Source organism: Magallana gigas, chromosome 7 (genome assembly GCF_963853765.1).
Source record: "Magallana gigas chromosome 7, xbMagGiga1.1, whole genome shotgun sequence".
NCBI classification, from domain to species: Eukaryota; Metazoa; Mollusca; class Bivalvia; order Ostreida; family Ostreidae; genus Magallana; species Magallana gigas.
In genome coordinates, this window is record NC_088859.1 from 36,568,555 (window position 1) to 36,592,899 (window position 24,345).

The window sequence follows — 24,345 nt, forward strand, 5'->3', positions numbered from 1 at the left end:
TCTCAAGCTATTGATTACTTCGTACAAGCATACGGGGAAAAGAATCAAATCATTTTACTCATGTTGAAAAGCGAAATTCAAGATTCGGCATCTCCCTGAATCTTGCTCCCTTCACTTTTTCTAACCCGAATAGCCTGGGTGGTCAACAAATTAATTAAAACATCGGAACAAGTTTGAATTTTTAACAACGATTTGGTTATAGCCATCGGAAAAAGTTTGAATTTTTAACAACGATTTGGTTATATAGCCATGAACTATTACATGTGTATTTAGTAAAGAAAAAAATCATATATTTTTAATTTTAAAATCGAATGTTTCATATATCTTTATAAGGAGACCCTTCATAAGGAGATCTATAAATATGGTCTAAAAATAGTCACGGCTTATCCAGTCCTCTTAACCTAGCTTAGCGATCGCTTTAAAAGTTTAAAGATGTACACATATCACATGTTTACCTGAACACTAATAAAATAAATGGCCAAGTAGTAATGTTAAAAATGAATTTTACGGAAGTTTTTTTTCTCGATGCCCCATTTCATTAACTTTTCCTAGAAATAAGAGATATTGTATATTGACTACAGATACTACTGAAGATGAAGATATGTGTATTTAAATATCCTCTTTATAGCCAAATGCGAAGTGAATATATGTGCACTTTTCCTAATATATATAGGCCTATAATTTAACATTTTTCACACCATCCATTTATGAATTTATTTTATATGCTAAATATTAATTTTTAAAATACGCACTCGATTTTGCGGTGAAGTTCCCATCACCTGTGATTAAAGGGCAGATCACTCTATATCAAAAACTGTACAAAAATACCACGGCTCCTCAGCATTGTAGAAGCTAGGTGTTCATAAACAGTGCTAGGCAGAAATTGGTACGTGTATATTAAAAAATAATAGCTTTAGGTATGTTTTATGAAAAATTTTGCTGAGATACATGTATGTATTGGATTAACGATGTACACGTGAAGTAATTAAGTTATCTCCCATTAGGCTTATACTTCAAAAGGCATTACAATTTACAGCGGCACGGTGCAATACATGTGATGTTTTGTTACTATTTTGTAGGACTCGGATAACGAAGCCAGCTCGTCAAGTTTTGTTGTCAACACATCCACCACAGAGGTGCATAATTCTTTAGACATACTTTTGATCGATTTCTTCATATGATCTTTAAAATAATGATGATCTCAAATGAATTCTTATCATTTCAGTTATTTGAGGGTGCCAGAAGAAAGAAAAAATCAAGATATATCATCTATGCTGTTGTTGTAAGGAGAGAGAGAGAGAGAGAGAGAGAGAGAGAGAGAGAGAGAGAGAGAGAGAGAGAGAGAGATGTAACTAAATAAATGATGTTGACCCTGATAGTTATGTAGTAATGACAGCACTAGCTATAGTAGATTAATCGTTAAGGTCAGTTGGTAGAGCTTTAGTTTTTTAAAAACTTAAGGATATTAAGTTTGAGCCTACATGTATATGGGTCATCCTCCCTATCTGTTATGATATCATGTTTTATAAATTAGCCAATACAGTGATTGAATATAGTTAAATTTAAAGTTTCTTTTAGAAGATGATAATGTTAACTTTATTTTTTAGTTGATAATTGGGATTGCTGTCAGCCTTGGTGTAGGGTTAGGTGTAGGACTGAGGAAGGACAAGGATGGGTCCTCTGACTCCCAGACTGACACTGATGCCCACAAACAAACTACTGCAGTCCCTACATCCACCATTCCCACCCATCCGTCCAGTGGATCCACATCATCAGCAACCTCATCCACTCCTTCATCTGTTCCATCATCCACAGGATCATCCACTACATCTCAACCGCTAAATAACTGGATAGATGAGCCATGTATACCACATGACGCCAAACCAAACACATGTCCATGGAGGTTTGTCTCTCTTTAGAATTTGCTTCATTAGTTCAAATGATTTGATATTATTAGAATATATTGGTTAAAACATTAAGAGCAGTTGGTGAGATATTAAATGAAAAGGGTGATTATAGGAAAAAATCCTCTTTTATGACAGATACTGTTTATAGCTTGATAAAGAAATACAAGTTATACCTGTAATCATTCTGAAATACATGTATGTGACATGTGTATAAACTGATTTCAGTACTCCTCCGCTGCTGTTGGTCTCAATGGACGGCTTCAGGGCCGATTACCTCACCAGGAACCTCACCCCCACCATTCAGAAGCTGGGTCAGTGTGGGGTCCACACGCCCTACATGAGATCTGTTTATCCAACTCTGACATTCCCAAACCATTACAGCATTGTCACAGTATGTCTATCTTTTGTTTACAAAGTTTATAAATCATGTATGTGGCTGTACTTATTTTATGTTTAAAAAAATTTAGAAGTACCTGTATATATCAAATAAGATATCAATATTCTTACTGGTAACCTTTGATGAAAAAAAAATGCATCAACCAAACTCACAATTTATACCATTGTATAATATGATCGAAGTTTTACATGCATAATTTATTTTGGAGAGTTTTAGAATTTGATAATACCAAGGGAATGATTTTCACATGTTAATTTCAGGGTCTGTATCCAGAATCTCATGGAATTGTGGACAACAGCATGTATGATGAAAAAATCAATGAAACCTTCATGTTATATGGCGGCAATGCTGAGGTCAGGAGCAACCCAGCCTGGTGGGGAGGGGAACCAGTAAGTGAAAGATGGAATCTTTTGTAAATTACCAAACATGCTGTTTATTAACTAAAGGAGAAAAATGCCTTGAAACGAGACAGACTAAAGGCAAAATCAAAGATATATTTTTGAATTATAATTTAGGAGGATACACTACAATTCTTCTTCTGCTTAATATGAAACAATTTTTCATTCATTATGAAAAAACAAATGCTGCAATAATATTGCCTGTACATACTGATATAAAAATTGAATCCTTTTGTTGAGAATAGTTGTGGATTACTGCTCGCAAGCAAGGGAAAAAGAGTGCTGCATACTTCTGGGTTGGATCTGATGTTAACATAAGCGGCCATTACCCTGATATATGGAAACATTACGATGGGTAAGTATTTATTGTTTAATCTTTTAAAATTCAAATTGAAATTAATCTTTTCATAACTTAATAAGGTAAGCCCTAACTCTAGAAAATATACACAGTATATTTTGAAGGAGAACCTCACCAATAACATTTGTTACAGGGATATTCCTTACGAGGAGAGAGTGGATACCGTGATAGACTGGCTCAGTTTGCCTGACGGTGACCGGCCAGACTTCCTGATGTTGTACTTTGATGAACCAGACCACACAGGGCATACTGTAGGACCGGATGGACCGGAGGTTAGAGCAGTCTCACAGTTCAGGCTTCAGCATTGTTCCTGTGCCTTTATTTTTAGAACTATTTTAACAAGGTGATGAACTTTAGGTAGGATGTAACTGTCTATTTCTTGTCACAAAGCAAGTTAAAAATGACTCAGGTTTCAAGCGAAATATGCACCGATTGCGTAGTCTTAGCTCAAAAGCCTGAGAAATCTTGTTAATTTCAAGGAGCCATTGCTGAGTGGGCAGCAATGAAATAGACAGGCCCACGTCACATTGCTGTTTCACACAACTACCCAAAGTCCAAGCTCTTGTTAAAATGGTTCTATATCTTTGAACCATAGTTGAGCACATACATGTAGTAGTTACAAGACTTTTAAGTAATAAATATAAATATAGACATAAAGTACAAAAGGTGAATAAGTTTTCATTTTAATAATTTCTTGTGACAGGTGAATGAAATGCTGAGGAAGATGGACAACATTATTGCTTACCTTATGAACGGACTATACAGAAAACAAATCCACAACTGTGTCAATTTGATTGTTTTAGCTGACCATGGTATGAAATAGGGATTATGTAGTTGTAATTTTTGTAATAAAGCTTTAATATATGAATTGATTGTAAATTATTATTTTTGGGAAAAGCATGCATACAAAGCAAAACCCTGCAGGGAAATAAATTCATCTTCATATGCAATTACACGAAGTTGATGATTTTAAACCTTGAAGTTACATGTAAATACATGTAAGTATAATAACCAAATTGACTGCTGATGAGTAGTTATTCAGTTTAACCAGGTATGTTTATTTGCAGGAATGGAGAAGACATCCTGCTCTCGCCGAGTGTTCTTGGATAAATACATTAAACCAGACGACTATCTGATATTTGATGGAATCATTGGCAGCCTCCACAAAGATTTCTACATGAAAGACAATGTGGTGAAGAAAAAGGAGACCCGTAAGTTTCCTCTTTTAGAAGTCTGGTTAGGTCTGTTGAACTTTTACATCAGTTCATCTTTGATATCTTACACATTGATATTTCAAATATTGAGTACCAATGTTAAAGTGAGCTGGAAGTCCTACCCAATGTTTCTTCTATGTATACTAACCTCTATATATCTCAAATCATTGGACATATCCTAAAAATATTTTATTAAGTGTTGCAGAGGTACATGTATTATCGTGTTTTGCCTGCATGCACTGGATCTTTGCTATTTTTCAGCAACACCCTTGGAAGATGTGATGGGTTTATTAACCTGTAAGAGCGGACATCTACAAACGTTCTCCAAGTCTGATATCCCTGCGAGACACCATTACACCAACAATAGGAGGATAGGAGATATCATCATCGATGTGCAGGCCCAGTGGATGGTGGGAAAGTAAGTGTGGTTTGTTCATTCCACAACTACGTAATATTAAGTATAATATTAATTCACTTCTGAAACATTATTCTTCTCTTCCAGAGATAAACATGTATACTGCATAAAAGGAAACCATGGATATGATAACTTATATCGAAGCATGCAGGTGTGTATCATCTACAGTATCATAATACATGTACATTTATCTCTAATTTGCATACATACTGGTATGTGTAGATCAAAAATAATTTTTGTTTATCACTCTATTTGCAGGCTATGTTTTTGGCTCATGGTCCAGGCTTTAAACAAAATTACAGTTCTCAACCATTTGAAAATATTGAGTTATATAATCTTATGTCAGGTATGTTCTTATTACATTTCCCTTTTGATTGTCTATTTTTTTTTTTGCAAGCTAACACTCTTATATTTTAGTTTTCAAGTCTCTTTTTCTTTTGAATGGTAAAATCCGAAATTAAGAAATACAGTAAAACATGCTTATAACAAAGTCCCAGGGACGGGCAATTAAACTTCGTTATAAGCGTATTTCGTTATATCTGTCAAGTTTACAACATGAAATAGAGTCTTGGGGAATGAAATTCACTTCGCTGTAAGCGTCATTTCATTATAAGCATGTTCGCTATATCTGTGTTTTACTGTACATGTAACTTCACACTTTTTGTTAACAATTGGCATGTAATAAACTTTGGATTTATGCAAATTACAAAATTGTTCTAAAAAATTTAAAACAGAAAGAATCATTTTGAATTAAGTAAGATTTCAAGAAAATCAATGGAAAAAATATAATGCTTCTAGAAAAGACTTATAAGTAAGAAATACATGCACTTACGAAAACATTTAAGTAAAGGATCAGTTCAAATTTAAATATGGAAACAATTTTTATCAGAGCTAATTGGGATCCATCCAGCACCTAACAATGGGACACTGGGAGCTCTCCATGACATCATGCACCGCCCCCCATCCCTAGACTCTATGGTCCCTACTGTCAACTACAAGAACTGTCCTGCTGTTCCAACAGTGAGGGCCTCTAATCCAAAGAACAACTGTAGCTGTGATGCGGTAATGCAATTTGTGATAAAGGATTAAACTTGTTGTGATGATGTGACCTTGAGTCATATAATGTACCCAGTATATAAAAGATGCAAAATTTGTATACATGTATCTAAACCTTCAGCAGACTGTAACAAAAATTATAAGATATATTTAGTTTTGTTAAATGCCGGTACATGTATAGAGTGTCTGATTTAGTGATTGATGCACTGTGATACTGTCCTATATTATTGTAAGCTGGTGATTATTACTACAGTTTTAAGTTTACATTGTAAATGTAATTTACAGATATGAACATATACCTTATTGAATACTGCTATCTTGTTTTTTATGTACAACAGTTGTGTAAATTCACTTTGAAATTTGATACCCTCCCACAAACATTGTCCATTTTGTTGCATGCAGAGTTCTGCTGTACAGTATCCTCAGCGGGTAGATGAGAGCCACTCCCTGCCCCTGGGGGTGGTACAACAGACCGAGGACCATGAAGCCTGTGTCCTCCATAACACTGACTATTCCACTGCCTATAGTCACAAGTACAACATGCCTGTGTGGACATCTTATGTACTGAGGGACGGTCAGGTACCCACCAAGCAAAGTGTTGCTCCGCAAATCATCATATGCAATTAATAAATCTCAAGCCATTTGAAGAAAATTACATGATTATAAAGATTTAGATGAAAGAAATGGTGTACAGGTATTATATTTGTATTGGTATGCATTGTACTGTACTTGTAGTTATACCCTTTATATTTCTTTTTTTTTTTTACAGAATGTCAGTTTGGTTGACAACTGTGTCACCACTGATGGAAGAATTCCAGCCAACAATAACTTCCCATGTTCTATGTACCAGACAGAAAATATAACATTCGTCTCCTTGTTTAACAATGGATTCAAATCCCAGAGTGGGAACCCTGAACCAAGCTTCAGTTCCAACATCATGCCCATGTATGAGGGCTTCAAGTCAGGGATCTGGACCTACTTGTGGAGAATCATATCTGATTTTGCTGGACAGCCTGGAGACCTTAGTGTGACCCTGGGCCCTGCCTTTGACTATAAACAAGATGGACTTTATGAAGGAATCATTGACCAAACAAAGTAGGCTGATTAAGTTTTCCCATACATTTTTATATCTTTATGGACAATATTAAACCTAATAGCTCTGGATCTAGTTGAATTTAAACTGGAATGCAATTTATATACGGTATGAGGGATACATGCATTTTTATGCCTGGAATATTTTTTTGCATTTTTCAGGTTTATAGTAGCCACAAAATATTTTCACAAAAAATATTATGTATTGTTGTTATAAACTGAAAAAGTTAAAATTGGTACTTATTTTGGAATAAAAACTCATAAATTTGCACCTGCAGAAAAAAAGGAATTTGTTTTTCTTTTATTGTCTTCTTATCTGCTCTTACTTCAATAAAAATATTAATTTAAAAGTTACAGATATTTAAACTGATTTTATGTTCTCCAGGTTTGTTGATAATGATACAAGGAAGATACCCCTCCCTACACATTTCTACCTGATTCTGATCCGCTGCAAAAACTCAGCTCACCAATCTCCTCTAACAAATTGTCTTGTAAAAGATCTGGATACCATATCCTTCATTCTGCCAAACATACCATTTATTCCAAATTGTATGGTAAGCGTTATATTTTATGCAGTACATAAAAATATGTCTGAAAGTCTTTTTTGACCCAGTGACGGTTTTAATGTGTATATGTATACATTGCTTTTATGCCTAGACATTTCATTATGAAAATGTAGTAAATTTTTATTAGCCAGAAGAGGAATATTTGCGTGAAAATGTGGCAAGAATCCGAGACATTGAGCTGTTGACAGGACTGAGGTTTCTTTCAAAGTTCAATGAGGAGACCTCAGCTCGCCCAAGAACACACCTAACCACAGCACTCTGGCCCACTCAGAATATTGCCTACAAATGGAGTGATCTCCCTTGTGATGCCAAGAGCCAGAACACTTGTCCAGGGTATCACTCAGTGTTACAAATTATTTACTTAGAATTGTTGAAAAAATATTTCATCAGCAAGATTGACAAAATAAGACTGATTTCTCTGTAACACAAGACTATAAGTAGATCAATCAATGTGCCTCATATTTTAAGATTAACATTCAAGACATTAACGAATGAGTTTTAAGGACACCATTAGTAGAGATATGTGTCTCTCTTTGAACCTTGCAGTAAGATACCCTTGTTGCTGATATCACTGGATGGATTTCGAGCGGATTATCTGAAGCAGAGGCTGACCCCAGTGATTCAGAAGATGAGGGAGTGTGGGGTCCACGCTCCGTACATGAGGTCTGTGTACCCCACTGTGACATTCCCCAACCACTACACGATTGTCACCGTAAGTTAAACTCAGAAAGTTGATTCATATGTTTTGATATAATACAGATAGAAAAAGCTTGAGTTTTGGATTCAGTTCTTTCTTACTAAAGAGCCGAACTCCATTTTTATCCATTATACAATGTGTAACGGGATGGGAGAAATAATGACGGACCAGACCGGGATTCGAACCCGGGCCCCCTGAATCTCTAGTCAGGTGCTCTACCAACTGAGCTATCTGGCACCGGTATTCGAACCGGTCTGACCGTCACATTTCTCCCCCCTTAAATGATCTTCGTCTCTGAAGATCACCCCAGGCTCTTCCCCTGGCAGGAGTTCACCTGTCAGTTCCAGGGGTTGGTCATGGCACCAAATGTAACGGGATGGGAGAAATAATGAGGGACCAGACCGGGTTTCGAACCCGGGCCCCCTGAATCTCTAGTCAGGTGCTCTACCAACTGAGCTATCTGGCGCCGGTATTCGAACCGGTCTGACCGTCACAAATGTATGTGGATATGTTTATCTATAGGGCCTGTATCCTGAATCCCATGGTATAATATCCAACAACATGTATGATGCTGAGATAGGAGAGGTGTTCACTCTGTCCAGTAAAACCAAGGCTGATCCGCGATGGTGGGGAGGTGAACCGGTAATTCAACCTACTATAATACTCACAGTCAAAATTTATGCATTTTGTTCAAATTATTTATCCACTCATTATCGAATACATGTAAATGCATTTCATGAGGATTCTCAATTATAAATTTACTAAATTTTAAGAATATTATGGTATATGCATTCTTTTCGCAACAGCTTGATAACTTACATCGTCGGAAACCCATGGTCGGTCTCGCTTCTCTTATCTTGAGGTAAGAGGAGCGAGATCGACCGTGGGTGTCCGACAGTAATAACGTAATGTGTATTTTAATTTGAAGTGTCAAATCTTTTAATTTGAAAGCTTTGGATAACAGCAAAAAAGCATAACAAGAAGACTGCCACATTCTTCTGGCCAGGATCTGATGTCAACATATCAGGTTTGTCGTGTCTTCACATTGATATGGCGATTAAGTAATGTACAATTGTGGGACTTGTGTACAGATATATATTGATTTTAAAGAATTTAGTTTAAGATGCATAGCTGCTTCTTTAACAACAATTATAATTGTATATCAAATCAATTTTTGATGAGATTAATCTTTATAACAATTGTGAAACAATTGAGTAGGAAACCCATTTAAGATGAAAAATATGTATGCCAATTTTTTAACTGATTTCTAGAACATCTTTAACTTATTTCTTATTCTACTTGCAGGAGTTTATCCAGATATATGGAAAATGTATGATGGGTAAGCACTTATGCTTTAGCTTAGTTCTCCAATGCAAATGGTAAATGATGACTGTTCTTAGACATGATATAAGATGTTCTGCCGGGGGTTTTAATGGAATTCAGACTCAGTCTTATTGAATTTTCCTGTTAATTCTATTAACAAAATACTTGTTAAAAGCATTTAATTTTTTAAATTCAATATATGTTAGTTCTTTATCATTTTTTTTTACAGTAAGGTAGGGTTCCCAGAGAGAGTGTATGAAGTCATCAGTTGGCTGACTTTACCCGAGGAAGAGAAGCCTGATTTCATCACCTTATATTTTGATGAGCCAGACCACGCTGGACATGGGGGTGGGCCAGAGAGTGAGGGAGTCAGCGATCAGCTGAAAAATGTGGACGATATGCTGTCCCGATTAATAGACTCATTGTACCATAAAGGCCTCCACAACTGTGTCAACATAGTGGTCATTGCTGACCATGGTAGGGCATTTTCAATTTTTTCTTTTCTAAATACCATTACTTCTTCATGAATATGTACATGTATAACCAGTAGTGTTTTAAAAATAAAACTTGTATACATGTATGTGAGTTTTGTTATCTGTTCCAATACTCTTTTTTAGGAATGGATGATGTTAGCTGCTCACAAGTTGTGAAGCTGCCTGACTACATGCATGACCTCATTCCTGACCTTGCCATCTTTGGTGGGACGTTTGGGAGAGTGGAGACAAAGTACCACAAAAAGTCAAAGTACAAAATTTTTCCAAATGATCAGAACAGTAGTAAGTTTTAAATTCATCTTCATTTTTATAGAACTTGTAGACAGGTGGTTCGGTGCTTCGTGCAGATTCCTTATTAAAAGCAAGGAATTCATATTGTGAAATCGCGATAGACAATCCTTTAGGATTGATAGAAAGCTGCAGAGTCGGGGAGTTAAGTACTTGTGTAAAATAAGGAATCTCCAGTTTAGATGCGTGAATGTTTACATCAGTTTGCAGCATAGTCATTTTCAAGTTACCAGAGTGTGCTTATGATGTATGTTGCCCTTGCTGTTTAAGCTAAACCAGTGAGTGAAGTGACAGGTAAGATCATGTGCCAGCACCCCAAGATGAAGGTATTCACAGGGGACACAATCCCCAAGCGCTTCCACTACTACAACAACCCAAGGATGGGAGAGATTCTACTGGATATGCAGGACCAGTGGCTGGTTACTGAGTAAGCTATGCTTTGGCACAAGTCTTAGATATATTGTATAAGTCCATGTAAAATTTCAGTTTGATTCCCTTGATAGTAATTAGTTCTTTAATACATGTAGATCACAGATCTAAGAAATTGTTAAGAAATTAAGATTCTCTATTTTTTTATGTTTTGATCAATACAAATTGCTAATTGATTAAATTTATGAATTTGATTTTGACTATTGTGATCTTGCAGTTCAAATTACTTTTACTGCAATGGTGGAAATCATGGATGGGACAATTTGTATAAATCAATGCACGTAAGTAAAGGCCTTCTGCTTACTATGTGAAATTGAATCTGGGGTCCACTATGGTAATATACTTATTAAGTGAGTTGTTTTCACATTTTAGGCTTTATTTCTTGCTCATGGCCCAGGTTTTAAGGAAAAGCTGCAGATAGAGCCATTTGAAAACATTGAGCTATACAACATGATGAGTGGTAACTTTGTTCATATATCGTATATTAATTTGGTATAAAGATTACTTTAAGAAAGTTAGTATCGAAACTTCTTTTATATTGACTACAATTTATTATGTGCTTACATTTAAAATAAAATGAAGACAGTACTGCATGCTGAGAGGTATTAATACACCAAAGTTTAACTTGATACTATATAATTCAATCTACAGAGCTGCTGGGAATAACGCCAGCTCCAAACAATGGAACTCTGGGATCCTTACACCACATCCTGAGGAATCCTGCACCCCTGACAGACACCACCCAGACAGTGGACCACAAGTACTGCCCTGTGTCTGGTAACACCGGCGGTGCATGGGTCCCTGTATGTGGCTGTACCAACCAGAAGGTACCACTCTCTGTCATGCTATGGACTGAGTGTTAATTAAAAAAGAACTTGCAACAAAGTCATAAATATTTTCGGTATCATGGAATGATCTTTGATGAGCAAAGTTTATATTAAAGCATTATGTCCTTATTTTGATCCCTATAATTATATTTTGCAGCCATTAAATTCAAATATTGATCAGTTGGTGACTATAAGCATTCATTAATTTTGTTGTAAGTCGTAATATGTTCTTTTGTAAAATGTAGCCCTGTAACTTTTGTTGATTTAACTTTATCATTGGATTGTGATTTTTCTGATCTCTGCAAGCTGTGCAACATTACTGAATTTACAAGTTGAAGCTTATAATAAACCAATGAATACCAATTATGATGTCATAATTTCCTTATTGAAACAAAGAGTGAAAGTTTTAGAACCATAATTTTCAAGGAGTAAAGTGAAATATTGATCTAATGATAAAATTATGAATTTCCGTTTATTGTAGAACCAATCAGTAAATGACTTGATGTCAGAACATTTAACCTCCTCCCCTGACTTGTTCTCTCCCCTGGGTCGCCCTGTGGGGTCAGGGAACCTGTCCCTGTGTGTCCTGAACTACACCTCCATGTTGACTGGCTTTAATACTGACCTCCAGACCCCAGCATGGACACAAATGGTGCTGTCTCCCAAACAGGTAACATTTTTAAAAATGTAATGTGTTATCTATGACTTCTGTGTCAATTGCTTGAAGTTTTCAAACGTTAAAGTTATCTTAAATTTTAGAATGCAATGAGTCAAAACCAGACCAGTTGCATTGTAAATGATCCCAGAACTCCACAAGGGTCTTGTGATGACTTCACTGATGATTCCAGAAACATTACCATGGGTTTCTTATATGATACGGGTAAACTTATTTTTTCATAATTTGTATTATAACTTTTTATTATGACTAACATCATATCTGATTATAATACTGATCTTTACAAAAACGCAAAACACAGAGAGATCTCGCTATGCACTTATGTAGAAATATCTTGTTAATATCTCTAAAAACTCACTCTCCATACTTTCAATACTTTGATAAAAAAAAGATACAAAGAGGGTTATTGAAAATTATGATAGATGTTAGAAAATAAAGGAATAGCTAAATAATATTATTTATTCAAAAACAGGAATATTGTATGGTAACATGAAACTGTAGCATTACATAGAGACTTTTTTTTCTAATTTCAGAAACCTTTTATCCTGGTAGTGTGGGAAATTTTCATTACCGATCTAATGCACTCCCAATGTATAAAGGCTTCAAATTAGGTACAGTTTTATTTAGTTTGATGATTGAAAATAGAAAAATAAAGATTTTAATAGTTTCCTTCATTTGTTTATGAACTTAATTTCAGGAATCTGGAAGATGACATGGAAGCTGGCAAAGGATTATGCCGTGAAATTTAATAACAGTGTCAGTGTAATGGCCGGACCAGCTTATGATTACAACAAGGATGGACTAGCTGATCAGTCTTTCAATGAATCAAGGTGCCTTTCAAAATGTTTTGTGAATTTTTTCAAAAATTCAAACACTAACTGTTATCAATGCCCTTGTTACGAAGGCAGTAAGTCCCCTTTGTTTTAATTACCACAAATATTAAATAGGTATCTGGAAACATATATTTCTAAAATTCATAAAATTTTTAATTTAGTGATTGAGCTTTGTCAATATTGTACTTAGAAAAGAAAAAAAGTACTTTAATATTATAGCATAAAATGTTAAGAGGTATGTGGGGGTGTTGGTCCTATAAAAATGATAACTTCAAAGAAGATCTCGGACCCAATTTTTACTATTTAAAATACCCGGAAAAAATGTACCAATATAAGCAAAATCATCAGTGATTAATTCAAGAATAGTAAAAATAACCCTGATATATCCTAAACAGCTCCGAGTTTAAATTTAATATTATTTCCTTGGCATTTGACAGCTACATTAAGAATGACAGCTCTACTGTGCTCCCCACTCACTTCTTCATGACCCTGGTGAAGTGTAAGAACCCCAGTGACAAGTTTCCTTGTGGAGAAGACTTTGATGTAATGTCATTTATTCTGCCTCATGTGGATACAATTCCAAACTGTTTGGTGAGTGTGTCATTTTTTAGAAAAACAGATCTGGTTTTTGTTGACATTTGTTTTATATACTTTTTTCCCTTTTATGGAGAGAATAATATCCTATTCCATCAAAAATATTGTTTGCATTCTTTATCCAGACAGAGGAGGAATATCTTGCAGACAATGTGGCTCGAGTTCGTGACATTGAGTTGTTGACAGGACTCAAGTTGTTCTCCTCATACAACACCTCCACTAGGGCCAGATTATCCACCTACCTTCCTGTGAGCTTGTGGCCGTCACTGAATCAAAAGTGGATTGACACTGAATGTGGATCCCCCACAACAGAGACTTGCAACTCTCAGTAAGTGAAACATAGTACAAACAGCTCATTATTTTACATGTGTGATTTAAATATTGTAAACCAACTTTTATTCGCAAGCGAGAAAATTTTTGTGAGGTTTGTGAGAGCCCCGTTGTCGCAAATATTTCTCGCTGCGAACCAGCCTTGGACATTTGGTTTTGATAACAACACGAGTTTGGATATGACAAATTGTGAACATTAGTTATCACGAACCTGTTTATCTTCAGAAAATTGCGAAAGTATGTTGTCATGAATAAAAGTTGGTTTACAGTAGTAGTTTATACTTAATGATGTAAGTTGCTGTGCTTCCATAAAAAACTTGGATTTAAAAAAAATGATCTGAGAAAGAGAATAGTGAATGGCTGTAATGACATTCTATTTTGTGAACAGATATCGGCCTCTTGTGTTAATCTCCCTGGATGGCTTCCGAGCAGATTACCTCATCCGTAGTTTCACTCCAAACATCCGACGGCTGAGTCAGTGTGGTGTTCATGCTCCGTACATGAGATCAGTGTACCCGACCAAGACATTCCCCAATCATTACTCCATTGTCACTGTAAGCATCTAATGCAACCTCAAAATGTTATAATTGATTTCGGCAAAGATATCTAATGTGTTGGAAGTAAATGTTAAATGACATTTTGCCAAAAATGATACGTGACATATTCTTTCTTCAGGGTCTGTATCCTGAGTCACATGGTATTGTGGATAACAACATGTATGACACAGAAATCACAGAAAAATTCAGCCTCAGTTCGCCAAATGCGACTGACCCGCGATGGTGGGGTGGGGAACCAGTAAGTACATTATCAGATTATATACCTATATAAATAATAAATAATTATGTATGTTTATCTATCTTGAAAATTTTTTCAAAATATACACAATTAAACCTCGTTATCTCGAATTAGATGGGACTTGTTAAAAACTTCAAGATATCCAAGTATTTGAGATATCAAGTGTAAATTACTTAAACTATAAGTGGGTGGGACTTACAAATCACTTCGACATATCCATTGTACTTGAGATATCAGTGTTCAAGATATCAAAGTTCAACTGTACATATTTTTAAATTGAATTAGATATGGAATACTGTGAAAAAGCACAACAAGACATCTGCAACTTACTTCTGGCCCGGATCTGAAGTAGAAATAGAAGGTTTGTAACTCATAGGCATGCTAAACCAAAATACAAATATTATTTTTGAGAAGAAGACAGGTGAAAAAAAAAACCACATAACAGTTGCTGTACCCTGACTTGTTTATTTTCAGGCATGCGTCCAGATTTTTACAGGGACTATGATGGGTATGATCATTTTTTTCAGTGTAGTTAGATTTTGTGTGGTACTGTGATTTCATATATACACGACTTTGTTGGCATCTAGTTATTTTGATGGATTTAGAAAAATTTACAGTTCGTTCTTGATCATTGTATATACCAATTAAATAATTGACTTGTTTCTTACTTTGATTAACAATTACTGTAAATTCCTTATTTTATATGAGTACTTAATTTCGCAAACCCGCTGATTTATATCAAATTGTGAATGTGGAACTTCTCTCTTTTTTTCTTTATATAATAATATCTCAACTCTAAGAAAATAATGGCAAGATTTTAAAATCCTCAAAGAGTCCTTCTCACCATTTTACACCGATATTATTTCCTCTCGTTTAAGTAGGAATGTACAGGTAATTTTGTTATCACATGTAGATTAATAAATGAAGTTCCTATTAGTGTTCTATAATTAATGATATGATAAATAATAATAAAATCATGGTACCCATTTGTACAATGTACATTATGTATATTACAATACTTTTTTTTATAGCTTTTAATTTTAAACACATCCTTTCAATTTGATTCCAAGTTGAGAGGAATACATGCATTTATTTCGATTGCTAGTACTGGTCCAGCATTTAAATTCAAATTAGATATGTACAGGCTAAACTATATAGTCAAAGATTTCTCTCAATGCACCGCTTAGAAACACCGATGTTCTTATTTCTCCTTGTAGTAAAGTTCCGTTTTTAAAGAGGGTTGATACCGTTCTGTCTTGGATTGATTTGCCGGCCAATGAACGGCCCGATTTTATCACACTGTATTTTGATGAACCTGACCATGCTGGGCATTCATATGGCCCTGATGACATTGTGAAGGTAATCTAAGAAACTAGGCAGTCAATTTATAGCTTCTTATTTAATCTAGCATTTATATATTAACTATACATGATATTTTTTAACCAACAAAAAAATATATTTTCTCCCTTGATGCATGAAGATAGGAGATTTTCTTGATTTAGAGAGTATTAGATGGAGGCTAGCTAAATAAATGAAGTTTGATTGACAATTTATTAAAATACAGATGAATTAGTAATAACAAACATTTCCAATTTTTTGCACCAACAGATAGACAAACATGAAAATTGATTCTTGAGGTTTTATAAAAGCAGACAGAAATTAGTTATCATTCCATTTCAATAACCACTGATAATTAAAATAGTGTATTTTTATCATACTGGAAATTTAGCTGTCAATATGATTAAAACTTTAGTAGTATGTATCAGAGATACCAAAAACTACTGACAATAACTGAATTCATTCTAATTTGACCATTAGTACCTTAATTTTTCTGATCATAGAATATGTAGTCATGCATATATTACAGTAATAAGTTTATCTCTCAAATCAACTGTAAGACACCAGATAAAGATTCAATCATTGTTGATCAATTGTTGTTGGTTGCATGGTCTCTTAAAATTTAAATTATGCACTTATACATGTATCAGGATACACCAGCTATGTATCAGCTATACTATCTAGCAATGCTGGAGATGACTTCTGTAGTTGTGTCCCTTGTGCGGTTATGATAGGAGTAGCTAGGCACGATGCGATTATTGCGCTTCTTTTTACACTTTTCACACAGAATAAGTCTCTTTAACTCCCTGCGAAACTTAGTTCCAACAACACAGTAGACAATGAAGTTTATGCAGCTGTTAAATACGTTCAGGATCTCGCCAATTACTTCCAACACATCATACAGTTTTGTTGTTTTCGAGAGAAGTCCCTGGGTCTCGTGTGTACAGACATCGTTGTCCATTGTGTGATGAACCAGGTTATAGAAAACGATGATGCAGTTTGGGAAGTTGCAGATCAGAAACAAAACCACGATCATAATGATGAGGAGTGTCAGGTTCCTGTTAGGGTTGGGTGTGGCTGGAATGTCGACACGGATTTTACTGGATTTGCGGACATTCTTGGAGAGCAGAGTGCTAAACACAGCAAGCATGATCCACGGTAAAATGTACCACAGGAACGGAATGAGATAGCTGTGGTACACACAGTGGTACAGGGTCTTCTTGCCCATCTCTGTCAGCATGGCTACCGCCACGTAGGATTTATTGTCTCTTAAAAACATCCCCACTCTGTAGGCAAAGAAGTTGGGAATACTTATGATGAGGACTGTGGTCATTATGCCTATGATGACTGCTCTGACCACCTGAAGAGTACAGGTGCGCTTGATTCTGATTGGATACCTGACGGCCAGGTATCTCTCCATAGACAGAGCCAGTGTGGTGAAGCTGGACACTCCTAGGGCCATCCAGTGAATAGGCTCCACATAAACCTGTACGTAGGGGTCAAAGTAATATATGGACCACTTTTCTCCCTCGTCATCGAAGAAAAGTTTGTAGCTTCTGTAACGGAAAATAGCCGTTAGTAGGACAAAAAAGTCAGCCATCGCTAAGCAGCGGAGGTAGATGGAGATAGTGGTGGACCTCACGGCTTTTCTAGTCAGAGTGGCCAGGGATAGAACATTTCCAATGATTCCAAACAGACAAAGTGGAAAGAGTATATATCCATGCGAAATCTGCCAGAGTTTGATCCGGAAAAGAATTTTGTCCAACACTGATGGATCAATGATAATAGGAGTCCAGTCTGTGGAATTATTGGTATTATTTCCAGTTAGAAAAGTCATGTTATTAAATGACAGATAGTTCTCCAAAGCAGGCATGCTGACCAGTTATGAATGAATTCAATTGAGAGGAAATATTTTCCCAATTAAATGGCCAATGATCAAGAGGTAGTAAATTTTATGAGCTGGCATTTATTTGACCAGGAGTGCAATTTGTCAGGTCATTTGGTACTCTAGAGTTGTAATGCACCCTTAATCAAGAAATTTCCTTTGGAAGATTGATTATAATTTGAGGGATTGTTTTTATATTGACCTTTCTTAGTTCCTTAATAATTATACATTATAAATCTTTCAGAGTTTTACTAATTTGACATTTTACAGGACAATGTTAACAAAAGCTTAGACAGTTAAATGCTAACTTTTCTAATTAGAATGTGGCAAATTAAGCAAGCAGAGAGATGATAGTATGTTCTTTATTTAAATGACAAGTTCGGAGATCTAAATTAAATAAATATTCAAAGAGATTTTATCCAAGTAAGGAGGGCATTTAATGATTCTCACATATCCAATAATCTGGTGTGTTTGTGTCTGATAAATAATCTCTCCTTGATCAACATAGTAATCTGGATATGTCGTAAAATATTGAATATGAGAATTACAATGGTAGTTTATGACCAAAATTATCTCAATCAAAACCTGGTGAACATCTGTGTCTAGTTAAGAAATCAGGAAATGTGATGAACTAAATGAAAAATTTGATGCCAATTGTTAGTCAGTTTCCAATGAAAAAAAATAAATTTTGTTTTAATATTGTACATGCAGTTATGTAATAACATCATATATAAAACAATGAATATGAATGAAGCAATGTATGTAATTTCTTTAACAATATGCCAGGTATTTTGAAGGAATTACTGTAAATAAATGCACTCAAAATTTAGCAAGGATGTCATCACATGTATAATTTTCTCCTTTAGATCGGGCAAGCCCTGACCAGAGTGGATGAGGCTGTTGGTCGACTGATGGAAGGACTTTACAAGAGAAACATGCACAACTGTGCCAACATAATCATCATAGCTGATCATGGTATTAGAATTTAAATTGCATTTTTTGAAGAAAAAAAATATCAGATTAGTAAGTTTTTGTGTCAGTTTCTATTAAATGTAATGATGGTTTTTACACTGGAATAGAAAAATAAAACACTTTGGACCCTCAGTGGATTTGAATATATTATTTCATTGAGAAGTGAAAAATAATACCTTAATTAACATAGCACATGAACAAATTCTTATTGAAATAAACATTTCTTTAATGATTAAGTTTTGTTGATGAATGTTAATTGCCTCAATGAATATTTCAGCTTTTATTGTAAATTTTCCTTTTTTAGGCATGGCTGATAACAACTGTGACAGACTGATTAGTTTTAGAGATTACATCACCAATGTGAACAACATGTACATATATGAGGGCGCCTTCAGCAGGATAGATCCACTTCACAAGTATTCTAGCTCAGGACTCCATCCAGTTACCCATCCCTGTATGTACAGTAGTTCTGCCACATGCTTTAATTAACATTTAATTAGTTACCATAATGTACATGTATTTATCACATAAGACTTATGTATTACCAATATTTGTTCTTATGATAACTTTGATATATTAACTTTACTAAGACTTGGATTGCGCATATTATGATATTATATCAAATTGAGATACTTGTGTTTTATTTCCAGACTCTGTGTCCAGTATTTTGGCCAATCTAACCTGTAAGTCTCCCCACTTTAAGGCCTTTGACAAGAATCTGTTACCTGTCCGACACCACTATGTCAACAACAAGAGGATTGAACCAGTGGTTGTTGACGTTGAGGACAAGTGGTTGGTGACCTTCAGGTGGGTCAAAGTTCATGTTATACATAATTAGTTATCATTTATAGTTAATGTAGGGACAATTTTAAAGAAAATTTTCAAATCTACATGTACATGTATGTACTTTATGCTACAAGATGTGATGTCTCTAAGCAGGCATACTGATAAACTATGGTTTTAAAGTTTTTCATACTGAGATCCAAAGACCAGTAGTGATGCCCCAGTAGGGATTCAAATAGTAGTATATAGATAAGAAATATATTTTTTAAAATGTTAGTGTTCTTTCTTTTGCGTGCATTCTTTTGTTATGTAAATATAAGGTTATTTAACAGAGAACCCCAGATCAATATAAAGGGCACATGAGAGATGCAGGATAACAAAAAATAATGATATAAAAGCATAGAGAGACACTAAATATGTATGTGCCAAGGTAAAGAGCTTAATATGCCCCTAAATCAAGGAAAAATAATTTTAAAAAAAGGAGATATTTCTTTGAATTTTCAAGTATAGAATTTAAATATACTGCAGTATGTGAGTTGAGTAGACAACTACCTAATATATAGCCTAGATTGGAATAGAGTCAAATTTGGGGGGGGGGGCCAATGTGGGACATTGGCCTCTAATGGAGTGTGTGTGTGTGTGTTTTTGTGTTTTTTTAGAGGGGTTGTTTTTCAGATAAAAATACTATTTATAAGCTTCAACTTTAATGAAGCATGAATTAATGTAGTTTTTACTAGTTCAAACTTTTGCAATTGTTAAAGGTCTCTGCATGGTTACAACAAGAAGTACTGCCAGGGAGGTAACCATGGTTACGACAATATGTACAAGTCTATGCAGGTGGGTCGAGGGTCCTAGCCCAGTCTCTATCATTCATTTATTCATCTTCTAAATTGATTGGACAAAAATATGAGAAATTAATGGTAAACTATGAATAACAAAACTGTCAAGGTTCTTACTTATGATCAACACACTCAGGTGTTAAAGTTGATCGAATTCTTCACTGATCATTTTACAGGCCCTTTTCCTGGCCCATGGACCAGCTTTCAAGCAGAATATGACAACATATCCCTTTGAGAACATTGAGCTTTATAATATGATGTCTGGTGAGTGTTTTCAAATTCAACTGTTTAGTTTATTTTTTATAGCAGCAATTTATAGATGAATACTTCAGAGTTAAATAAGACACTGTGATTGGTTAAATATACCTTGTAGTCTATAAAATATGAGTTGCTCTTGTTTGTCTGCAATGAGAGTGCAATTATATGCTATTTAACTGGAAGCTTTTATTAAAATATATGTTTATTTAATCTCCCTCTAGATCTACAAGGTGTAGAAAAAAATTATGGATCTTTTAGAATTCAATTGGGCTCAATTCTTGTTGATTTCTTGGGTACCTCTAAGTCATGAGTTATCATCCGCAACAAATCATGAAACTGTCTTTAACCGGTACAATGTACTCGTACAAGTGTATCCGCAAAAGTACATCCAAGTGAACTTTAAAAGTTGGCAAGCCATGGCCCACTATCTGTTTTAGCTAAATAAATTGTTGCAAAGGAATAAAATATTAAAGAAATCATTGTTTATCATTAGTGATTTTGAATCTCACCTCCCCTGCTCCAAACAATGGATCCTTTGGAGCCCTGCATCACATACTGAGAAATCCTAGCACAGTCGCCAGGGTTCAGGGCAATAAGAATGATGGAAACACGACCAAAGTGAAGGCCTCCGAGTTTGTCAAAGCTGTGGACAATGCTGCATGTCACAAACTGTGCTCTTTCCTGCCAGAAAAGGTAATGCGCAATACTTCTGAAAGATGTACAAACAAGAACTCAAAATCATTTATTCCATATTTTTAAGATATTCTGCCATTTAATATTTCTAAGCATGCTCTGGTTCATTGTCAGTCTCATTTCTCTTACCTAAGAGAAGTGAAACCAACATGGGTTTATGACGATGGCTGTGGGTTCACCATCACCAACTTTACTCAAGTCCATACTCAGCCTCAAGTCTGAATTTTTACGTAAAATTTATGCACTCTTCTTCCAAAGATAAGAGTTAAGGATTTGAAAATTTTGGTGATGGTGAGACCAAATGGTGCTCAAGGATAAGATTTTCATAATATACATGTATATCATTGTTTTTTTTCCTGTGCATACTGTTGATGGTATTTTGATGATATGTACAGATGCAGACTGTGGGGAGATACCTTGCTCTCACCTCAATGATCACAGACATGGATGTATCCGAACAGCTTCCTTATGGATACCCCTCTGTTCGCCAACCTGGAGTGTTCTCTAAAATACTTTACCAGGACAAATTCATCACTGGCTACAGTGAACATCTAAAGCGCCCCCTGTGGATTGCTTATTCCTTGAATCAAGCTCAGGTACAATTATAATAGATGTACTTCTTTATTTTAATCTTTAAAGTACATTATTTTCAAGGATATTCAATTAGAAGAGCCTTCATGCATTTATGAACCTGAAGGAATTATCTTGTTTTATTATACTTTCATGTTAAATACTGAAATCTGATTGGTTTAGACGCAGTTGGTAATCCGTTCTATTACCCTCAGCATTAGCAACACACTTGGCAACGGGTAACACAATGAATTGTTACATGGGCGTAAACTTTGCGCCTACGGTTCGCCGTAGAATTCACGTTATTTCTATATAAAAGCAGTAAAAAATTCTCTAAAATTAAGACATTCAGTATAATAAAATAAATAGTGCCTGTTTGGGAGGATAACAGTTGAAAATGATACCCCTCGAAAAAAGCGTTGTCAACCTCCGCTTCGTGTCGGTTGACAATGGTTTCCTCTGGGTGTCAATTTCAACTGTTACTCATCCAAACAGGCACTATTTATATACTGCTACATCGTATATGCATCTACTTTTTTTAATGCATGCTTGTTTTAAATGATTTTTATAAAATGCCTCAGCTAGTTACTAGAAGTATACAAATTAACAAAATGTTATCTTATTATCTTCTAGGTTAGGGAGGTTGGTAGTGATGACTCCGCCTGTGTGGTCCCTGACCAGAGAGTGTCGGGTCAGTTTGAGGGGGTGGGGTCCTGTAACACCAGTGGTTCCTTAGACAGCCAGTACAGATGGACCTCACTCATTGGCCAGGGTAGGCTATAGATTTCATACACAGCAGTGGTTAGAATCATTATCTGAAATAATTTATCCTTAAAATATTGACCATAAAATATCAATACCAAACAGTAATTTGTTGCATAATGAATGAAATTTTATAACTATTTGAGAGTTTGTTTTGCATATGCACAGCATTTTAAAAGAGATTGCTAGAAATAAAATCATATAATCTTACATTTACATAATTACAATGTATGCAGATTAATTGTGGACACTGTTTTCATTAGCATTTCCAACTTGTCTAATTTTTTTTCATAAATTGATATACAGAATGAATTACAGTATTGTAAATGCAAATGTTTGTGTCCATTGTAGTTCCTTCATCAATGAGTCAGTCTGAACTGAGTTCCTTCTCATCTATCTATGTGCCGATGTTGAATGCATTTAGAAATGGTAAGTAACTTAAATAGATCTGAGAAATTCACAATATGATTTCTCTTAGTTTGAAGTGGAGACATACCATAATTGTAAACGCAGTCTCTCCACATTTCAATTGTGAATTAATGAATATAGAAAAAAATAGTTTCCAAACTAATTGTGTGTGTGCCTGTTGATAGAATCCTTTCACATTAGTTGCTTACTTTTTTCATATGCGAGAAAGAGAGATTCATAAAAAAGGACTGACTTATGGAAGAGTCAGACAACTTCATTAAAATGTGCAGTTTTGATGTCTTGTTGCAATTATATACATGTAATTCCTCTTAACTTTTGCATAAAATAGGAAGCACATTTTGGAATTTGAAATACCAAGGAGTAATCTTTCTCTTTTAGTTGAGCCCCTTTAATTCCACATATTCAGCTTAATATTGTGTGCGTCTGAATTTGAATAAGGTTACCTACAATACCTGATGTGACTGACATAGGATTTTAGTTCAATAATACTTTACAGACATCTTCCATTTTACTAATTAAAATAGCCTGTACTACTGTAGTTTCATAACTATTGATTTTGTTGAATGTTTTATATGGATTTTGTTGTTGAGTTGATAAATAAACCTTTTTTAATAATAAATGTTCACTGGATTGCATCCATTTATATTTTATTGATATTATCTTAAATGGCCATTTACATCGTTTTGACTTTCTCAACAGGAATATGGAAGACCTTGCATAAGAAAGTTGAAAAATGGACCACTCTATATAGCAACATAAATGTAATCACTGGGCCAGTGTTTGATTGGAATCACGATGGACTGCCAGATCAGTTCAACCAGTCCCAGTAAGCTTTAGTTCACTTAATATATATTTGGATGAAATAAATATTCAGACTCGGTGTTGTATTACTGTAACTAGTCTTAGTATAATGTACATGTGTCTCTATTTGGGTAAACAGTGACCATGAAAACTGTATATAATTATCTTACAGGCCAGTTCCTAGTCATTTCTACATGGTCCTCTCCCGCTGCCTGACCTCTGTCTGGCCCTGTGAGTCTCCTGTCACTCTGTCGTTCATCCTACCCCACATAGAGAAGGACACCAACTGTCTGGTAAGACAACATCCTAAATTAAATTGTTGGAAA

General features: G+C 35.1%; 2 protein-coding genes across 3 annotated transcripts in view; one reads left to right on the forward strand and one right to left on the reverse strand.

Moving 5' to 3' along the window:
* Positions 1 to 24,345, forward strand: part of LOC105325428 (uncharacterized) — a 32,372-nt gene that overhangs the window by 5,578 nt on the left and 2,449 nt on the right. For both annotated transcript variants that reach the window (XM_034458231.2, XM_034458232.2), the window contains exons 2-50: positions 1,080 to 1,136; positions 1,226 to 1,282; positions 1,608 to 1,903; positions 2,133 to 2,298; positions 2,565 to 2,693; positions 2,948 to 3,057; positions 3,194 to 3,332; positions 3,764 to 3,872; positions 4,128 to 4,271; positions 4,536 to 4,692; positions 4,777 to 4,840; positions 4,948 to 5,035; positions 5,579 to 5,751; positions 6,148 to 6,324; positions 6,515 to 6,840; positions 7,223 to 7,391; positions 7,531 to 7,736; positions 7,950 to 8,115; positions 8,623 to 8,742; positions 9,052 to 9,127; positions 9,406 to 9,439; positions 9,653 to 9,900; positions 10,041 to 10,199; positions 10,476 to 10,632; positions 10,852 to 10,915; positions 11,007 to 11,094; positions 11,286 to 11,461; positions 11,943 to 12,131; positions 12,221 to 12,341; positions 12,671 to 12,748; positions 12,835 to 12,967; positions 13,408 to 13,561; positions 13,690 to 13,892; positions 14,283 to 14,448; positions 14,570 to 14,689; positions 14,975 to 15,050; positions 15,164 to 15,197; positions 15,907 to 16,048; positions 18,779 to 18,887; positions 19,189 to 19,338; positions 19,535 to 19,691; positions 20,429 to 20,504; positions 20,683 to 20,770; positions 21,258 to 21,457; positions 21,853 to 22,053; positions 22,661 to 22,799; positions 23,141 to 23,218; positions 23,918 to 24,044; positions 24,192 to 24,312. In XM_034458231.2, coding sequence (XP_034314122.2) covers positions 1,080 to 1,136; positions 1,226 to 1,282; positions 1,608 to 1,903; positions 2,133 to 2,298; positions 2,565 to 2,693; positions 2,948 to 3,057; positions 3,194 to 3,332; positions 3,764 to 3,872; positions 4,128 to 4,271; positions 4,536 to 4,692; positions 4,777 to 4,840; positions 4,948 to 5,035; positions 5,579 to 5,751; positions 6,148 to 6,324; positions 6,515 to 6,840; positions 7,223 to 7,391; positions 7,531 to 7,736; positions 7,950 to 8,115; positions 8,623 to 8,742; positions 9,052 to 9,127; positions 9,406 to 9,439; positions 9,653 to 9,900; positions 10,041 to 10,199; positions 10,476 to 10,632; positions 10,852 to 10,915; positions 11,007 to 11,094; positions 11,286 to 11,461; positions 11,943 to 12,131; positions 12,221 to 12,341; positions 12,671 to 12,748; positions 12,835 to 12,967; positions 13,408 to 13,561; positions 13,690 to 13,892; positions 14,283 to 14,448; positions 14,570 to 14,689; positions 14,975 to 15,050; positions 15,164 to 15,197; positions 15,907 to 16,048; positions 18,779 to 18,887; positions 19,189 to 19,338; positions 19,535 to 19,691; positions 20,429 to 20,504; positions 20,683 to 20,770; positions 21,258 to 21,457; positions 21,853 to 22,053; positions 22,661 to 22,799; positions 23,141 to 23,218; positions 23,918 to 24,044; positions 24,192 to 24,312 — 6,717 coding nt within the window. The remainder of the gene's footprint in view (positions 1 to 1,079; positions 1,137 to 1,225; positions 1,283 to 1,607; positions 1,904 to 2,132; positions 2,299 to 2,564; positions 2,694 to 2,947; positions 3,058 to 3,193; positions 3,333 to 3,763; positions 3,873 to 4,127; positions 4,272 to 4,535; positions 4,693 to 4,776; positions 4,841 to 4,947; positions 5,036 to 5,578; positions 5,752 to 6,147; positions 6,325 to 6,514; positions 6,841 to 7,222; positions 7,392 to 7,530; positions 7,737 to 7,949; positions 8,116 to 8,622; positions 8,743 to 9,051; positions 9,128 to 9,405; positions 9,440 to 9,652; positions 9,901 to 10,040; positions 10,200 to 10,475; positions 10,633 to 10,851; positions 10,916 to 11,006; positions 11,095 to 11,285; positions 11,462 to 11,942; positions 12,132 to 12,220; positions 12,342 to 12,670; positions 12,749 to 12,834; positions 12,968 to 13,407; positions 13,562 to 13,689; positions 13,893 to 14,282; positions 14,449 to 14,569; positions 14,690 to 14,974; positions 15,051 to 15,163; positions 15,198 to 15,906; positions 16,049 to 18,778; positions 18,888 to 19,188; positions 19,339 to 19,534; positions 19,692 to 20,428; positions 20,505 to 20,682; positions 20,771 to 21,257; positions 21,458 to 21,852; positions 22,054 to 22,660; positions 22,800 to 23,140; positions 23,219 to 23,917; positions 24,045 to 24,191; positions 24,313 to 24,345) is intronic.
* Positions 16,258 to 17,951, reverse strand: LOC136269967 (FMRFamide receptor-like). Its single transcript, XM_066065946.1, has one exon. It carries the CDS (start codon positions 17,898 to 17,900, stop codon positions 16,704 to 16,706), a length of 1,197 nt encoding a protein of 398 aa, XP_065922018.1. The 5' UTR covers positions 17,901 to 17,951; the 3' UTR covers positions 16,258 to 16,703.